The sequence below is a fragment of the Haliotis rubra genome, unplaced genomic scaffold (genome assembly GCF_003918875.1).
Source record: "Haliotis rubra isolate DU_JTF1 unplaced genomic scaffold, ASM391887v1 Scf501, whole genome shotgun sequence".
Lineage (NCBI taxonomy): Eukaryota > Metazoa > Mollusca > Gastropoda > Lepetellida > Haliotidae > Haliotis > Haliotis rubra.
The window spans coordinates 337,110-355,342 of NW_025767193.1; the positions used below are offsets into that span (position 1 = coordinate 337,110).

General features: G+C 42.7%; 1 protein-coding gene across 1 annotated transcript in view; it reads right to left on the reverse strand.

Moving 5' to 3' along the window:
• LOC124291896 (general transcription factor 3C polypeptide 1-like) overlaps nt 1-18,233 on the reverse strand; it is a 308,102-nt gene that overhangs the window by 258,117 nt on the left and 31,752 nt on the right. Inside the window, exons 13-28 of the mRNA XM_046728963.1 lie at nt 17,934-18,125; nt 17,196-17,391; nt 15,332-15,473; nt 13,874-13,980; nt 12,966-13,082; nt 11,069-11,161; nt 9,952-10,050; nt 9,241-9,329; nt 7,411-7,512; nt 6,843-6,956; nt 5,275-5,375; nt 4,681-4,840; nt 3,555-3,689; nt 2,839-2,909; nt 1,593-1,776; nt 251-567 (exon numbers count right to left, since the gene is read on the reverse strand). Of these exons, the coding sequence (XP_046584919.1) occupies nt 251-567; nt 1,593-1,776; nt 2,839-2,909; nt 3,555-3,689; nt 4,681-4,840; nt 5,275-5,375; nt 6,843-6,956; nt 7,411-7,512; nt 9,241-9,329; nt 9,952-10,050; nt 11,069-11,161; nt 12,966-13,082; nt 13,874-13,980; nt 15,332-15,473; nt 17,196-17,391; nt 17,934-18,125 (2,219 nt within the window). The remainder of the gene's footprint in view (nt 1-250; nt 568-1,592; nt 1,777-2,838; nt 2,910-3,554; nt 3,690-4,680; nt 4,841-5,274; nt 5,376-6,842; nt 6,957-7,410; nt 7,513-9,240; nt 9,330-9,951; nt 10,051-11,068; nt 11,162-12,965; nt 13,083-13,873; nt 13,981-15,331; nt 15,474-17,195; nt 17,392-17,933; nt 18,126-18,233) is intronic.

Sequence of the window (18,233 nt, forward strand, 5' to 3'; positions counted from 1 at the left end):
TTGCATGAAGAATCGAATCGGAAATAATCGAACTGAGGGTCCAATATCAAAAATCAAATCGAATCGAGGTCTAGGTGAATCGTTGCAGCCCTACTGTTCACATGTTCTAATCAGACCAACTAACACAAACACGTTTTCACTAAATGACTGGTCCCATCATTTAATGGCTGAAATGATGCCACTGCGACATTGAATTTTTTACTCAGTGACAATACTGAATGCTCTCATGTGTCATGTGACCTCAACTGACCTATCAGCTGCGACTTCCACTTCCTCCACGACAACCATGTCACTTTCAGGCACCACTGGCTGCGTTGAGGTTTCTGTGGATGTTGAAGCAGACGTGGAGATGAATGTTGAAGTTGAGGCTGATGTGGAGGATGACACTGCCATGGACACTGATGAAGATGCCAACACAGATGTTGACACTGAAGCATGTGGTCTTGTTGTTGACGTCTGGGACGGTGCTAACCGGGTCTGAGTCTTCCCTCGTCCGACCGGATCCTTTACCAAACCCACTTTATCCACAATAAGAATGTCTTCTGGGATACGCAGGCAGAAGTCAAGCTGGAATTAAGATGGAGGGTCACAATACCAGCATGTCCAGTAGGCAAAGGTACACTTACATGATTCTGTAGCAAACCTGGCATATGCTTATCTACCAGTGAGTGAGTGAGTGAGTGAGTGAGTGAGTGAGTGAGTGAGTGAGTGAGTGAGTGAGTGAGTTAGTTTAGTTTTACGCCACACTCAGCAATATTCCAGCTATATGGTGGCGGTCTGTACATAATCAAGCCTGGACCAGACAATTAAGTGATTAACAGCATAAGCATTGATCATTGAGTGAGTGAGTGAGTGAGTGAGTGAGTGAGTGAGTGAGTGAGTGAGTGAGTGAGTGAGTGAGTGAGTGAGTGAGTGAGTGAGTGAGTGAGTGAGTGAGTGAGTGAGTGAGTGAGTGAGTGAGTGAGTGTGGTTTTACGCTGCTTTTTGCAATATTCCAGCAACATCACAGATGGGAACACCAGAAATGGGCTTCACAATCTACAATTGAACATACAAGGCATGGACAGTGTAAGCTAAATTAAACTACAAGTTTGCAATAGTTTACAAGTTTGGAATATTGTTTAATGCTTAACACCACACTGAGCAATATTCCTTTTATACGGTAGCAGTCTGTAAATAATCAAATCTGGACCAGACAATCCAGTGATCAGCATGATGGGCATCAATCTATATGGGATAAGATGACATGTATCAATCAAGTTAGCAAATATGACCACTTGATTCAGTCACCTTTACGACAAGCATGGGTTGATGAAGACCAGGGCCACTTTTCACAAACTAAGATCAGTAACTTTTCAGAGCATTCGTACTCCTATGTTACAGTATAGGAGGACAAGCAGAAAAGTTACGAGATAATTTAGAGCTGTGAAACAGGGCCCAGGGACCCTATCCACAAAGCATTCGTAATGTTATGACTTGACGTAATTCTATAGTTTATCATAGGCTAGCGCTCAGATCTTCACGTTGTATATTGTAAAATGAACATTGGGAGAAGATGACAAGTCTTTGTCTAGTGGAAGTTTGGTACTGACCTTCTTCATTGCAAACAGTCCACAGATTGTGGCAACATGTCCCCCCAGGTAGTCGCCGGTCTCTCCCCCCAGCTCCACCCCATCACTGACTCCGTCGGTGTACACCTGGACTATCTTGTCCAGCATTGTGTAGCTCTGGGTGAACAGGTTTGCTGGGTACCGGGAGTGGAAGTTCCAGTAATACCTGCAAGTGGTCATTACATCAATGTGGGGGTGGTTTTTGTTTGCTATATAAAAACAGACAAGGTGAGGTGAGGTGAAATGGGGTTTAACGTCATACTTGGAATATTTCCCTTCTATGATGACGTGCATGCGTGTGTATGCGTGTTTGCTTGTACTAGCCCAGACTTAAGCTGGTTTTATAGTACAAGCTCACTGAGGTACTCTGCTCAGTGAATTGTAGACCCTCACACCTGCGGATACAGGAAGTAAGCAACAATAAACAATACTTCACAATATCTTTCATTACAACTAAAGGTTCAAAAGTAGACTGATTATTAGTCTGTCTCACAGTCCCTGAACCACATTATTTTCTCTACTGCTAAGCTCTCTCTGCAGTGCTAAAGCCCTAAATAAAGAAAGTCTCGATTTCCTCAGGTTCTGAATCTCTGGTCTCCCCGGGGCTCCTTTTCAATTTAAATAGGCTTGTTTGTTACTATCAAACTTATATATATTCAGAGACTAAGCATTAGTCTAACTGATAATGTGAAGTGGCAATAAAATACTACCAGTGAGAGAATTTACAGGAGCTTCAATAACCAATGCACCAAGAAAACAGGAATATTCAAATGAACAGATCAACTGACGGTCCACCAAGAGTGACCTCCCTTGGAATGTATGCTTCCGCAAAGTACTGTTGTAACTTTGGAGTGGGTAGGGGGATTGTGTTTGTTTGTTTGTGGCTTAAATTGCACAAAGTTCCAATTACCATGACATCAGCCTGAAAATACTGTCCAGACCAAACGATCAAGCAACAAATATTGTGAGCAAAGATCCCAACTGGTATCAACCAAGTCACCAAGTCTGACCACCAATCCATTTGATAGCCTCTCATGACCAGCAGAGGTTGATTGGTTTAGTATTACGCCGCTTTTAGCAATATTCCAGCAATATCAAGGCAGGGGACACCAGAAATGGGCTTCACACACTGTACCCATGTGGGGAATCGAACCTGGGTCTTTGGCGTGATGAACAATGCTTTAACCACTAGGCTACCCTCACCCAATAGATAGAAGAGAAACCTTACTTCTGTGTGAGCTTCTTGTGCGCAACTGCTGTGACAAACTGGCGCTTCCTGATGTGATTCGGGTTGTCCTTCTGGAATGAAAAGCAACATCATTCTGAAATGACAGCTAAAGGGGAAGTGTTAATTGCAGGAAACACATGGATGGTTGGGTTGTTGCAAGTAGACCACGATTATGAAATGCCAATGCCATTCTAGAGGGTGCTGGCAGTCTAGGGTCTGACTTTGTCTGCTGGCAATTAAGTGCCTGACTCAACTCAAGAAATTAAAAGAAAGGAAAAAGTACTAGAATCTTTTTACTAAGAAAGAGTAATCCCAAATATAACATATGTTCCATCATTCAGAAGCTTTATCGTTTCTAAAACATATAAAATAGGGATGTCAGAGTAGGAAAAAAGGCAAACACGAGAAACTTGTGTTGTAAACATGCCGTTTTACTGTTACTGTAATCATACAATGTATAACATAATTAACCAGTCCGAATAATTTAGAGGGTGCCCATGTCCTATTCTAGACCAATCCGATCTGAGTACCCAAGTTACCCATCCTTGCCCTAAACTACACTCACTTCCATTTCCCTCAGTTTTTCCATTCTTTGGCAGCTTGAAATGTCAGACAAAGGAAAACTTTAACTGAGTAGAAATGTCAACAAGGGAGTATTATCATGACTTCAGACGTCACTAACTACAAACAGGTCAGTATACGAGATGTCGCTTTACCTTGACCTTGGTGATGAGTCCCATCTTGTTCATGTCGTTGAAGACCTGGGCCAACAACTCATCCGGGTACTGCTTGAAGAGGCGAAACATCTCGTATGCTCGGCCTTGCTTGTCCTTCTGTGCTGATATGTAAGACTGGCAAGAGATGTAAGAGTGCCATACTGATTCATTTATAGCTTATTCTTTGAATTAGATAGAATATATTTATCTTTTTGTCATGCATGAAAAATGTAACATGTCAAGAGTACAGTTAAATATAACTGAAACATCTGATATTCCCTTCCATATGGAGAGCTTTATGGTTGCTCCCATTCAATGCTCATGTAAATATATATGGTTCTGCAGGGTGTGAAGTGTGTGTGACTCTCATATGTGAGTTTTTTCAGCATGTGCCATGGATGTGACTCAGATGTCTCAGGTTTTGCACGGTGTGATGTATATGTGACTCACACGTCTAATAATCTGCAGGGTGTGAAGTATATGTGACTCACATGTATCAGGTTCTGCTGGGTGTGACTCACATGTCTTGGGTTCTACAGGGTGTGAAGTATATGTGACTCACATGTCTCAGGTTTTGCAGGGTGTGACGTGTATGTCACTCACATGTCTCAGGTTTGCAGGGTGTGAAGTATGTGACTCACATGTCTCAGTTTTGCATGGTGTGAAGTATATGTGACTCATATGTCTCAGGTTTTGCAGGGTGTGACGTGTATGTGACTCACATGTCTCAGGTTTGAAGGGTGGGAAGTATATGTGACTCACAAGTGTCAGGTTCTGCAGGGTGTGCAGCATATGTGACTCATGCTCAGGTTTTGCAAAGTTGGAAATATATGACTCACATGTCTCAGATTCTGCAGGGTGTGGAGCAACTGTGACTCACATGTCTCAGTTTCTGCAAGGTGTGATGTGTATGTGACTCACATGTATGAGGTTCTGCAGGGTGTAAAGTGTGTAAGACTCACATGTATGAGGTTCTGCAGGGTGTGATGTGTATGTGACTCACATGTATGAGGTTCTGCAGGGTGTAAAGTGTGTAAGACTCACATGTATGAGGTTCTGCAGGGTGTGATGTGTATGTGACTCACATGTATGAGGTTCTGCAGGGTGTGATGTGTATGTGACTCACATGTATGAGGTTCTGCAGGGTGTAGTAGTACACATCCTTCTCCCTTGTGACTTCCATCGCCTGCTCTTTCGAGGAGATTGGTCCAGCCACCTTCACAATGTAATTTTCCCTTAACTCCGTCAGGGTGTCCGGCAGGATTATCTTCTCCTGTCCACCAGACCTGTCAGGTAGAAGGCAACCAAATTTAGCCACATCAATTCCAGGCACTCATCCTACCATGAAACATGTCTAAAACAGTTCTCATTAGTATATTTATGCTTATATTCTCCAAGAAAACACTTGGGCTGAAAGAGGGAGACTGATTTAATATTACACCAAACATATCACTGTGCCCCGAAGGCACCACAAACATGGAGCATCAAAACATAGGTTTGAAGCTGTACATGAAAAGGAAACTTGGCAATTTAGGGAAATGAAGGCATGATCATCAGATCCTGACACTGACACTGGACATAAGTGCTGTATTAAGGACATAACTCTGACACCAATAGTGAAATGAAGTTGATCATCAGTGACACTGATGTATTAAGAGCTACCTGAGTTCATCAGCATCTGGACACAAATAGTATCATTTAGTCAAATTAATTAACTTACGTGAATTTGTCAATGAGCATCTGGACACATCCCTTGAAGATTTCCCTGATGTCCTTTTCCACAGATTTGAATGCTCGGTATCCATACTTCTCCATCAGCACCTGAGGGAGGTCAGCACAGAGGTCATTACAGAGGTGAGGACCTTCATACAAAGGTCATCACAGAGATGAGTGAGAGAGTGAGTTTAGTTTTACGCCGCACTCAGCAATATTCCAGCTACATGATGGTGGTCTGTAAATAATTGAGTATGGACCAGACAATACAGTGATCAACAACATGAGCACTGATCTACGCAATACGATGACATGTGTCAACCAAGTTTGTGAGCATGACCACCCGATCCCGCTAGTCGCCTCTTACGACAAGCATGGGTTGCTGAAGATCAGTTCTAACCCAGACAAGAGATTGACAGAGGCATGAAAGGACAATAAGTTGAGTTACTACACAACTTTGGTGAGTGGTTCCGTTTGCTTCAGTTACCCCTCAAACAGTATGCCTGTTATTCAACTTCATGTTTGAGGAAAGCCTGGTTGAAAGAGAACAAGGGTGGATTTGGTATTTAACCAATGACCAGAACATCCCAGTAAGAGTAATTTATACAACAGGGAGGAGTGCTTTGTGTTATTGGTATTCGATTGAGGGGTATTGGGAGAGCTGAAATTGACAAAAATCAAAACACACACACACAAAATTTTGCATTAGATTTACAACAGCCAAATTCAGTCTCTCAGCATAAATACCCACTACCCATTCTCTGAAGACTGACTGACTGACTGAGTTTGGTTTACGCTACTTTTAGCAATATTCCAGCAACATCACGGCGGGGGACACCAGAAACGGGCTTCACACATTGTGCCCATGTGGGGATTCGAACCCGGGTCTACGTCGTGACAAGCCAATGCTTTAACCATTAGGCTACCCCCCCGGCCCCATTCTCTGAAGAACATTCAATAATCAGACACCGAGAGATGATGTCGAACCTAAGAACTGGAACTGATGTACGAACAAAAAACACACTGCTTCAGAAATCCTCCAGGGTTAGAACTCAACTTTTTAAAGCACAACTAAAAGGCTGCTTGTGACTTTTTAAGCTACAAGCTAAATGAAATTTCAATAAGCAAAAACATAAAAATAATTCCTTACCCCCGATTCCACACCACTTTCCCCTTCACACTTCCGCTTTATGTAGTTTGTTATCATATTATTTGTATTTATGCTCGATCATAAATGACAAATTTGACAAATGCATGCCGTTGCTAAGGTCCGCCATCATTGAATCGGAAAATCCAGATGTTATACAAAGAATGCAATTGGCTATAAGTTCCGTGGATTTTATATTCGGAATCCTTCGTTAATTGTCGTCAATAAATTAAGGGAAGTTACTCCAAACTGAGTATGATGATGCATTTATACGACCATTTTCACAATTTTACTGATGTAAATCAACAAAAACACAGGCCACTGAAAAAATCAACACTAAAAAAAACACTATTATGAAGTTTTAAATGCATTTAGCGTATTAGCGTCCATTAATTTCAACCCTTGTCCTCCACACTTGTCGTACGTACCTTGTCCTGATGAGCTTCTCCCAGGTAGATGGACACACTCATCATCGTCTGAGGGTTTTTCATCCCAAAAGCCACCCGTCTTTGGCAAGCTGGGGAGGACTTGTCTTTCGACTCCTGCAGATAAATAAAATTTTATTAAAAAAACATTAAACCTAAACAGGTGCAATCTTATTTACCTGAGCATAAAAATGGAAGTACCTATTTCTTGAACTATTGGAGATAGTCCCCAAGCTCAAATTAGATGAACATGTCCTGCTTGACACAGAAAATACCCATCATGAGTCAAGGTCAAGGTCAAGGTGAAGATAACCATAGAGACAGTGAAGATTGAAAGCTATGATTGTACTTTTAAAGACAAGTACTTTTCTCTCAAGTATTCTATCTTGTTGATGACAACATTTGAAATCTGTGTCTGCTCTTTCCGTTTAACTTTGTATTCTTGGGCAACAAGGAACAAAAATTAGTTCTTAAATATGTAGGAACAATGAATAATAGGTAACATTTTCATGTCCGGTTCTGCTAACAATCAACTTCTGATCATTCAATTTCATGACAAGTCTGTACTCACAGGGACAGATTCATGCAGGATGTCGCGGACTACTGTCCACGGGACGATCATACTGCGACGATGGCGGGCCAGAAGCAAACTTGCCGTCTTGCACAGCAGTATCTGTAGGAGGTGGAGATACATGTAGAGATCCAACTAGATACACTTAACCCAACACCTTCCCCCTTCCTCAACAAACATTCAACACTTGCCGTCTTGGTGAGGAAGAGATACATGTACAGATCCAACAAGATAAACTTCACCCAACACCTTCCCCTATCCTCAACAAACATTCAACACTTCATCCATTACACCACCCACAGGAACACTCTCTGACCTGCCATTTGACCTACCGACCCACATTACCCAACCTCTGAACCACTGACATACAAGACTCTCATTTCCCAGCCATACCCCAATGAATTGCCTTAAATCACTCATAACACCTCCTTTAAGGAACGTCAGCACCCCAGCCCACCTTCACTGTCCAAAACCTAACCACAAACAGAAACATGGAGACAGACACACACTCACATCGCTCCATACCCCACCCTACATGAACCACATCCCACAGCCCACCTGCACTGACCAATATTATCACACATAAACACAGACACAGACAGACACACAGACTCACATCGCTCCATACCCCACCCTACATGAACCACATCCCCCCGCCCACCTGCATTGACCAATATTATCACATAACCACAAACACAGACAGACACGCAGAATCACATCGCTCAATATCCCACTCAACATGACCAACATCCCACAACCCACCTACACTGACCAATATTATCACACATAAACACAGACACAGACACAGACAGACACACAGACTCACATTGCTCCATACCCCTCCCTACATGACCAACATCCCACAACCCACCTACACTGACCAATATTATCACACATAAACACAGACACAGACACAGACAGACACACAGACTCACATCGCTCCATACCCAACCCTACATGACCAACATTCCACAACCCACCTACACTGACCAATATTATCACACATAAACACAAACACAGACACAGACACAGACAGACACACACACTCACATCGCTCCATACCCCACCCTACATGACCAACATCCCACAACCCACCAACACTGACCAATATTATCACACATAAACACAGACACACAGACTCACATCGCTCCATACCCCACCCTACATGACCCACCAACACTGACAATATTATCACACATAAACACAGACACACACACTCACATCGCTCCATACCCCACCCTACATGACCAACATCCCACAACCCACCAACACTGACCAATATTATCACACATAAAAACAAACACAGACAGACACACAGACTCACATCGCTCCATACCCCACACTACATGACCAACATCCCACAACCCACCTACACTGACCAATATTATCACACATAAACACAGACACACACACTCACATCGCTCCATACCCCACCCTACATGACCAACATCCCACAACCCACCAACACTGACCAATATTATCACACATAAAAACAAACACAGACAGACACACAGACTCACATCGCTCCATACCCCACACTACATGACCAACATCCCACAACCCACCTACACTGACCAATATTATCACACATAAACACAGACACACAGACTCACATCGCTCCATACCCCACTCTACATGACCAACATCCCACCTACACTGACCAATATTATCACACATAAACACAAACACAGACAGACACAAAGACTCACATCACTTAATCCCCCACCCTACATGACCCACATCCCCCCCGCCTACCAATATTTTCCAGCCATGCACACTCAGACACACCCAGACACACTGACACGAATGTGACACTATGACGGTACTCACAATGGTGTCTTCCCGAGCTGTCCAGGTCACCCGCTCCTGAATCATCATGCCCAGAGCCGATCGGTCAATGTCGTCATAGGTACGCTTACCTGGTACATACAACAACATGAGTGAGTGAGTGAGTGAATCTCAGTTATTTCTTACAATACAGAATTTTCTTTTGTTCAAGTTTCAAAATTTGAAGCAATTGTTTTCTTTGACAGTCTGCAAGGTGGCCAATTTGAAAACTTCTTCTTTCTGGTTGGTCAATGTTGACTTCATGTTAATAATTTCATCGGTCAGTCAAAGTTTGAGAAAGTTCTGACATGACCTGTAGTACAATGTCCTCAGATGTTTAGTTGTCATGAGAACACCACTCATGATATAGACACCGACAACACATGCTTCACACACTGAGAATCATTATCATCTGATGAAGAGTTCACTGAAACGTGACAGCACCAGCAACAAATTGAAGGCCAAATTCAAGGAATTTCCAAAGTATGTCTTCCAAATTGTAGGGCAGTTTGAGATGTGTAAGTTAGTGAATGTGTGAGTTGCTTTCAACAATGCATTTAGCAATATTTCACCAATATTAAAACACCAGGAATGGGCTCCACACATTGTGAGCATGTGTGGAATCGAACCTGGGTCTTTGGCATGATGAGCAGACATTTTAACCACTGTGCCACCCCATGACCGTCCACGGCTCTGCCAAACACCTGTACTTACGCATCCTGTCTTCAGGCTGCTTCTTCGTCCTGAGCTTCCTGTTTTTGTTAGAGATCCTGAAAGCAGTCCTCAGCTTGGGGATCTTCATCTTCTTCACACCTGAGTCCATGCAAACAATAAAACAGGGGTAGACGATGTCGAGATACAGTTCTGAAGTGGCTCAAAATTGTTTAAGCAGCAGTTACCATATCCTAGTCATATTACAAACAAAGACAGTGATCGTAATGAACCAAGATGGTTCAAAACACAGCAGCAAGAGTCATCAAAAGAACAAGAAAGTTCGAACACATAACACCCATGCTCAGCGAACTGTACTGGCTTCCAGAAGGTATCGGATACTGTTCAAGATCATTGTTCTTGTGTTCATGAAACAGTGCCTGGTTATCTCTCCAGTCTGATTCACCAGTACCAGCCATAAAGGTCACTAAGATCAGATGACCAGATGCTCTTACAGGTGCCAGTTACGTGCACAAAAACATTCGGGACATACTTGTGGAACAGCGTACCATCTGTCATTCGATCACAGACCCAATTGTGTACATTTAAGTCAACACTAAAGACGCACTATTACAGCCTCGCATACTTTTTTCTTGTGTGCGTGAGTGTGTGTGTGTGTGTGCATGCGTGCGTGCAAGAGAACACCTACCAGCGATTACATTTAGCAATAACCCCCCAAACATATTTGAAATTCTGCTACCCCTTTGAATATCTTAGGATGACAAAACTGGTCCAGGCCAGCGGTTTAGTGTCAATTTCTCAACCTGTAATGTTGGGGACCATTCCATTTTAGCGCTGTATTGGTCTTAAACCCATGCTAAAGAATGAGGTTTAAGATCACCTCAGGGTTAAGATCACCCTGGAATATACACAACTAAGTGGCTACAGGATGGTCCAGTTTGACCATTTTTTAACTAAAATTAATCAGCAATAATTATTTGTGACTGAATCACTGCAATGCACAAGAAAAAAAGACTTTGAAAAAATGTTTGAAAAACTTGTGTTAGCCACAATAAAATGGAGATAGCAAAGTTCAGTTTTACATTTCAATTCCCTCTTGAAACAAATTTGAACTTTAAAGTCGGGACATTCCTGAGAGAGATGAGCAGAAAGTGCTTACTATCAGCAGGTTTGTCAAGGGGTTTCCTCTTGATCCCCTTCCCACCCCGGTTCCCCCGGGGCTTCTTGGTCACGGTTGGTTTAGCATCTTCAGCTGGGGACAGGAAAACAAAGTACAGTAAATATATAACATATGTAATATATAATACATTTGTAGAGCATCTAATATCCAAGAGCAGACATTTTTACCCCGATTAACCCAAGCTGCCTGTGAGGTACTAGAAGGTTAACAGTCATATGACCATCTTATCCCACCGGGTACCCATTCACTGCTTGGTGAAAAGAGGCAACTTTGAACAAACTCCCTTGCCTAAGGTGAGACCACATGCGTCACATGTATGAACAAGATGGAGGTGTATGACAGTTACAAGAGTTGTTAGTTCAGCAATATTCCTGCCATTTAAATCAGGTACCATTATGTTGAAATTACGGTTGGCCTGAAGTTTGTTCCGTTCTTATTCCTTCCTTCAGGTATAATTCTAATGTCCTTCCACCTTATGTTGAGTTTGATGCAGAAGGTATAGTCTGTTTGACTCATTTGAGACCTATGAATTTCTCACTAACACAAAATCTAATAAATGCAACACAATCAAATTTTGCACAGTCACATGAAATCGAAAGACCAACTCTGATGATTTGTCTCATAATTTTGGACACCCGAATAACAAAATTCTTTAACTAACTATCATTATTTTGTTGTCACTTTTCGCTATTTCTTACGAGGGAGGACCACTTGCAGGTAGAACAGCCAGATAATCAACAAGCGTGTGCAATGAAATTTCAGTTTCACACGAACAACTCAGACACCTGGCTGTTCTGCCAGCAAGTTTTATGTTTTTATATATGTATATATGTTTTTGATACTGTTAATAATTCATAAGGGTAGACATAGTTAATTAACAACTACGCCATTATTGCCAACCATTGTCAATAGAAGAAGTAATGTTGGACATTTATTCCACTTTCTCATCAGTTGGTAAAATTGCCACAATGTTCTTTCTCAGTACCAAATATCTGGGTTTGACATAACAGGTCTGACATAAGATGACATGTATAAACCAAGTCAGCGAGACTGACCATCTGAGCCCGATCAGTCACCTTTTAAAACAAGCATGGTTGCTGAAGACCAATTCTAACCCGGATCTTCATGAGTCCATGGCTACTCAAATTCATGATGAATCGGTAACTTCAATGTGGACCAAACAGGTAAATGGCAACTCGCAGATCATTTTAGATAAAATTAGGAAACCTGATGTCTACGGTCTGATTATCAAGTCAGTAATGCAGCAAAAACGGATTCAGTCGAGAATGATGTAGACCATATCTGGAGAATAGGGTCCAAATAATGAGAACAGGGTCCAAATATTGAGAACAGGGTCCAGATATTGAGAACAAGGTCCAAATAATGAGAACAGGGTCCAAATATTGAGAACAGGGTCCAGATATTGAGAACAGGGTCCAAATATTGAGAACAGGGTCCAGATATTGACAAGGTCCAAATATTGAGAACAGGGTCCAGATATTGAGAACTGGATCCAGATATTGAGAACAAGGTCCAAATATTGAGAACAGGGTCCAGATATTGAGAACAAGGTCCACATATTGAGAACAAGGTCCAAATATTGAGAACAGGGTCCACATATTGAGAACAGGGTCCAGATATTGAGAACAGGGTCCAAATATTGAGAACAGGGTCCAGATATTGAGAACATGGTCCAAATATTGAGAACAGGGTCCAAATATTGAGAACAAGGTCCAGATATGGAGATGTCAATACAACTGACAAAGTTAAGACAACCACATTTGGTATGACCATGGGGAAACTGCATCAACGAACCTTAACCTGATTTACATTGTGTGTGTAAACACATCACTGAAGAATACCGAGTGCTACTTACTGAAAGGTCCCATCATGCCCAGCTGTTGTTGTGGGATCAATCGTGGTAGTCGCTGGCTGAGAGACGTGGACAGGAACTTCAACCTCCCACCTTCATTCCTCTCTTGAACACCTGTTTCTGAACACAGTAAGGCCAATGAGTGATACAGGTGTTCATTATATGCAAGACATCATGGATCTGTCTGTGTTGGGTATCAGTGCTAAGTTATTGTAATAGTGAGTGAGTGATTGAGTATGGATTTACACTGCTTTTAGCAATATTCCACGGCAGGTGACACCATAAATAGTCTTCACACATTGTACCCATGTGTGAAATCAAACCCAGGTCTTTGAGCAAACGCTTAAACCATTTGGCTACCCCACCACTAAAAAGGCCTTAGTCCGGACAGGAACAAGCATCTATGCACACAGGTGTATGCAGATTGCTATAATAAGTAAATAATCTTGAACTCAGCCCAATAACCAATCCTCAATTTGGTCAAACCTATGTCTGACGTGAGACACACCGGACACAGCACTGAGCATGTTTGTGAGTGAGTGAGTTTAGTTTTACGCCGCACTCAGCAATATTCCAGCTATATGGCGGCGGTCTGTAAATAATCGAGTCTGGACCAGACAATCTAGTGATCAACAGTATGAGCATCGATCTGCGTAATTGGGAACCGATGACATGTGTCAACCAAGTCAGCGAGCCTGACCATCCGATCCCGTTAGTTGCCTCTTATGACAAGCATGGGTTACTGAAGATCAATATTCTAACCCGGACCTTCACGGGTCCCTTGCAATCTAAGTCTGAACACCTGATATATACTTTCTTGTACCTCTTGTACAAGTACATGGGGACATGTTCTAACCCAGAGTGCCACAGGACAAGAGAGTCTGAAGTTCTGTCTTGGATATAATGCTTACTCTTTTTGTTCGTCCGCTGTGCTGCTCTCCGCTTGACCAGTTCATTGTGAGTGTCTGGCTTTTTCCGTCTCACATCCCCCGGACGTGACCAGTTCCGGATTAGGTGTCTGGACAACAACAATGATGTTTATAGGCCATGTACAATTCAAGTACAATATGAAAAGTGTTTGTACAAATAAGGCCCAAACAAATTTACAAATTCAACCAAGTATATTTTATTATAATTTCAACCCAAAAATCTAGCTACATGACACCCTACTCCACAATTTACTGTGCCAACGTTCCTACAGATGAACAAAATACAGACGACAACAGTGAGGGAATGAGGTGGGATAAAACCAGCCTTAAACCAGCCTTAGGATTTCAGTTATATCACAGAGTGTAGTGAGTGAGTCAGGTTAGTTCTACGCCACACTCAGCAATATTCCAGCTATATGGCGACGGTCTGTAAATAATCGAGTCTGGACCAGACAATCCAGTGATCAACAGCATGAGCATCGATCTGCGTAATTGGGAACCGATGACATGTGTCAACCAAGTCAGTGAGCCTGACAACCCGATCCCTTCTTATGACAAGCATGGGTTACTTAAGGCCAATATTCTAACCTGCACCTTCACGGGTTCACAGAGTGTAAGTTTGATGTGGGATGAGTGAGTGAGTTGGGTTCATGAGGTGGGATTAACATGGCCTTAAACAGTATTCCAGTTATAGCACAGACTGTCAGCTTAATTGTGGGAGGAAAGTCAAACGTGATGCAGATCCAGCGTGCGAAATAGCCACAGCCACTAGCCCGCTAGCATGTAGCTAGTAAAAATCCAGTCGGGACAGTAAATCTCCATAGTCACTGGCCCGACTGGCTAGTGAATTTTCATGGGGTCATTTTGTAAATAAATCATTCTCTCCGACTTGTAATAATACACTTTTAAATCATGCAAAATTATGGCCTGATAAAAATGTTCATCATATTAACAGCTTAATGATGGCTTGTTTAAGTTATTTGAGCATAAACAAAATATTTAGGAAATTCAGACATGTGTTTTCTTATTTATTTTTTTTAATGGTATTTTACCTTTTTGAAATCTTTTGCTTAGTTTCTACATTCAAATTTCAGGCTAGTGAATTATTTTTCAGGCATAGCTAGCCTAATTGGCTAGGAAAATTTGGAAACTATTAGCACAGTGTGCAGATCTCAGACATCTATATAACCCTTGAGCATGGTTCTAACAAACACAGAAACACAACTGCACCAAACCAGGCTTCAAACCAACAATCATGGACTTCTGGCACCATCAAAACAGGAAACTCTTTACAGTGAATTTAGACAAATGGGTCAGTCATGCAAACGTTGAAACTGTCGGAAGTCAATACTGGTCATTCAGCCGTTATGGGTAATATTACAAACTACCTACCCACCTGTCTGAGTGTCGTAACTCTTGAGTGTGTATCAATGAACTTACAGAAACAAACTGGAGTCGAAGCCTGCTGCGCCACGCCTGTCCCCCGGGAGATAAGGGGTTGGGGGGTCCTCCTGGAACTTGACGTTAGTCAGGGCGTCCACCAGAGAAAAGCTGGGCTCTGTGTCGTCTTCGTTGTCCAGTACTGGAGTATGGGGAGAATGAGATTGTACACCAGGAAATGTCATACTTCAGTGCAGTGATGATGTAATGAGTGAGTGAGTTGGGTATTATGCTGCTTTTAGCAATATTCCAGCAATATCACAGCGGGGGACACCCGAAATGGGCTTCACACATTGTACCCATGTGGGGAATCGAACCCGGGCCTTCGGTGTGACAAGTGAACGCTTTAACCACTAGGCTACCCCACCGTCCCTTGATGACTTAACATGACACCACTGCCACAAGCTAATTTGCATATGATGTGTCGTGACTTTTGTCCTGTACCCGTGTTAGGAATCGAACCCAGGCCTTTGGTGTGACTATGTCTACAACACCAAAAACTACTCCACAACACCAACAACAACATCCCAAACACCAACAACATCCACAACACCAACAACAACATCCACAACACCAACAACAACATCCAAAACACCAACATCCACAATATTAACAACATCCACAATACCTACAACATCCACAACACCAACAACAACATCCCAAACACCAACAACATCCACAACACCAACAACAACATCCACAACACCAACAACAACATCCAAAACACCAACATCCACAATATTAACAACATCCACAACACCTACAACATCCACGACACCAACAACATCCACAACACCCACAACACCAACAACAACATCCAAAACACCAACAACAACATCCAAAACACCAACATCCACAATATTAACAACATCCACAACACCAACAACATCCACAACACCAACAACAACATCCACAACACCAACAACATCCACAACACCAACAACAACATCCACAACACCAACAACAACATCCACAACACCAACAACAACATCCAAAACACCAACATCCACAATATTAACAACATCCACAACACCTACAACATCCACGACACCAACAACTATATCTGCACCACCAACATCCAAAACACCAACAACACCAACAACATCTACAACACCTACAACACCAACACCAACATCCAAAACACCAACAACATCTACAACACCTACAACATCCACGACACCAACACCAACATCCAAAACACCAACAACATCTACAACACCTACAACATCCACGACACCAACACCAACATCCAAAACACCAACAACATCTACAACACCTACAACATCCACGACACCAACATCCAAAACACCAACAACACCTACAACATCCACAACACCAACACCCAAAACACCAACAACAACACCTACAACATCCACGACACCAACATCCAAAACACCAACATCTACGACATCAACTACATCTACAACACCAACAACATCCACAACACCAACAACAACATCCACAACACCAACAACATCCACAACACCAACATCTACAACACCAACAACGACACCCACAACACCAACATCTACAATGCCAACACCAACAACATCCACACCACCACCACCAACATCCACACCACCACCACCAACATCCACAACACCACCACCAACAACCACACCACCACCACCAACATCAACATCCACTACACCAACAACATCCACACAACCACCACCAACATCCACACCACCAACATCCACACCACCACCAACAACACCAACATCCACAACACCACCACCAACATCCACACCACCACCACCCACAACACCAACATCTACCAACAACAACATCCACAACACACAACAACATCCACAATACCAACACCTATGTCTACAACACCAACAACTACATCCACAGCACTTACCTCCCTTGTAACCAAGGTTGGAGTTGAGGGCTGTGACCTCCATGTCACACCAGTAAGTGTGCACATCCTCATCTGTGTCGAGAGTGTAGTACTGTTCCTTGAAGGGTATTTCAAATTCAGGGGTGGTCTTGCAGTAGGCAATGATGGATGTCCTGGTGTCGAACAGGAGAGCCTTCTTGTGTAGGAACGCAAAACACTGCAGGGAAGCAATGGTATTTCTGTGAGCACTGATGCAAGTAAACATGCCCAGGTTTCTGACCCTGTCAGACTGTGAGCCATGGTGGTTCCCAATTTGGATATCAGTGGACAAGTTAAAAATTCAAGTGACTTGCTACTCCCTGAATGTACCTATCCATTAAGGTTGTCATTGACCAGTGTTATGTGGCAGTGAGTTAAGTTAAGGATAACACTCTCACCCTTGGGCCTTCTAGCAAAGAGAGGCCTTTGCCATAGGAAAAACCCGAGGGCGCGTTAGCAGGTTGAAAGCAGGTTGAGGGAACACTTAAACTACTAGGCTACCCCATCTCCTCGAAGTGTATCAAATGGTAGGAGGATAGAAAATAAATGAGGGCGTCAGTGAGTTTAGCTTTACGCTGCTTTTAGCAATATTCCAGCAATATCACTGTGGGAGACACCAGAGACGGGCTTCACAAATTGTACCCACGTTTTAACCACTGGGCCACCCCACTGACTAAACCTAAGTTCAACACCTTTATTTGACAGGAAAATACAAATCACCTTGTCCTTGTCTTTGAAGACTTGCGGCCCAAATGACAGCAGACCCATCAGGCAGAGCTGGTAGCAGCTATCGTGGAAGGACTGTGTGTAGCGCCGTGCAAAGAGTACCTGCTGTCTGATGGCCGGCGGGAGGCACACAACCGGGTAGAACCGCTTCTTGGGGTGGTCCAGCAACTCCAGCAGACCATCAATCTGTAAATACATTAAGAGTAAGCTGCGATGGACTGAGAGTGTCAGTAAGTTGAGTTGGGGTAAGTTTATTGTCAACTAACTTTGAACTTTTAATTTAAGTTATATCAA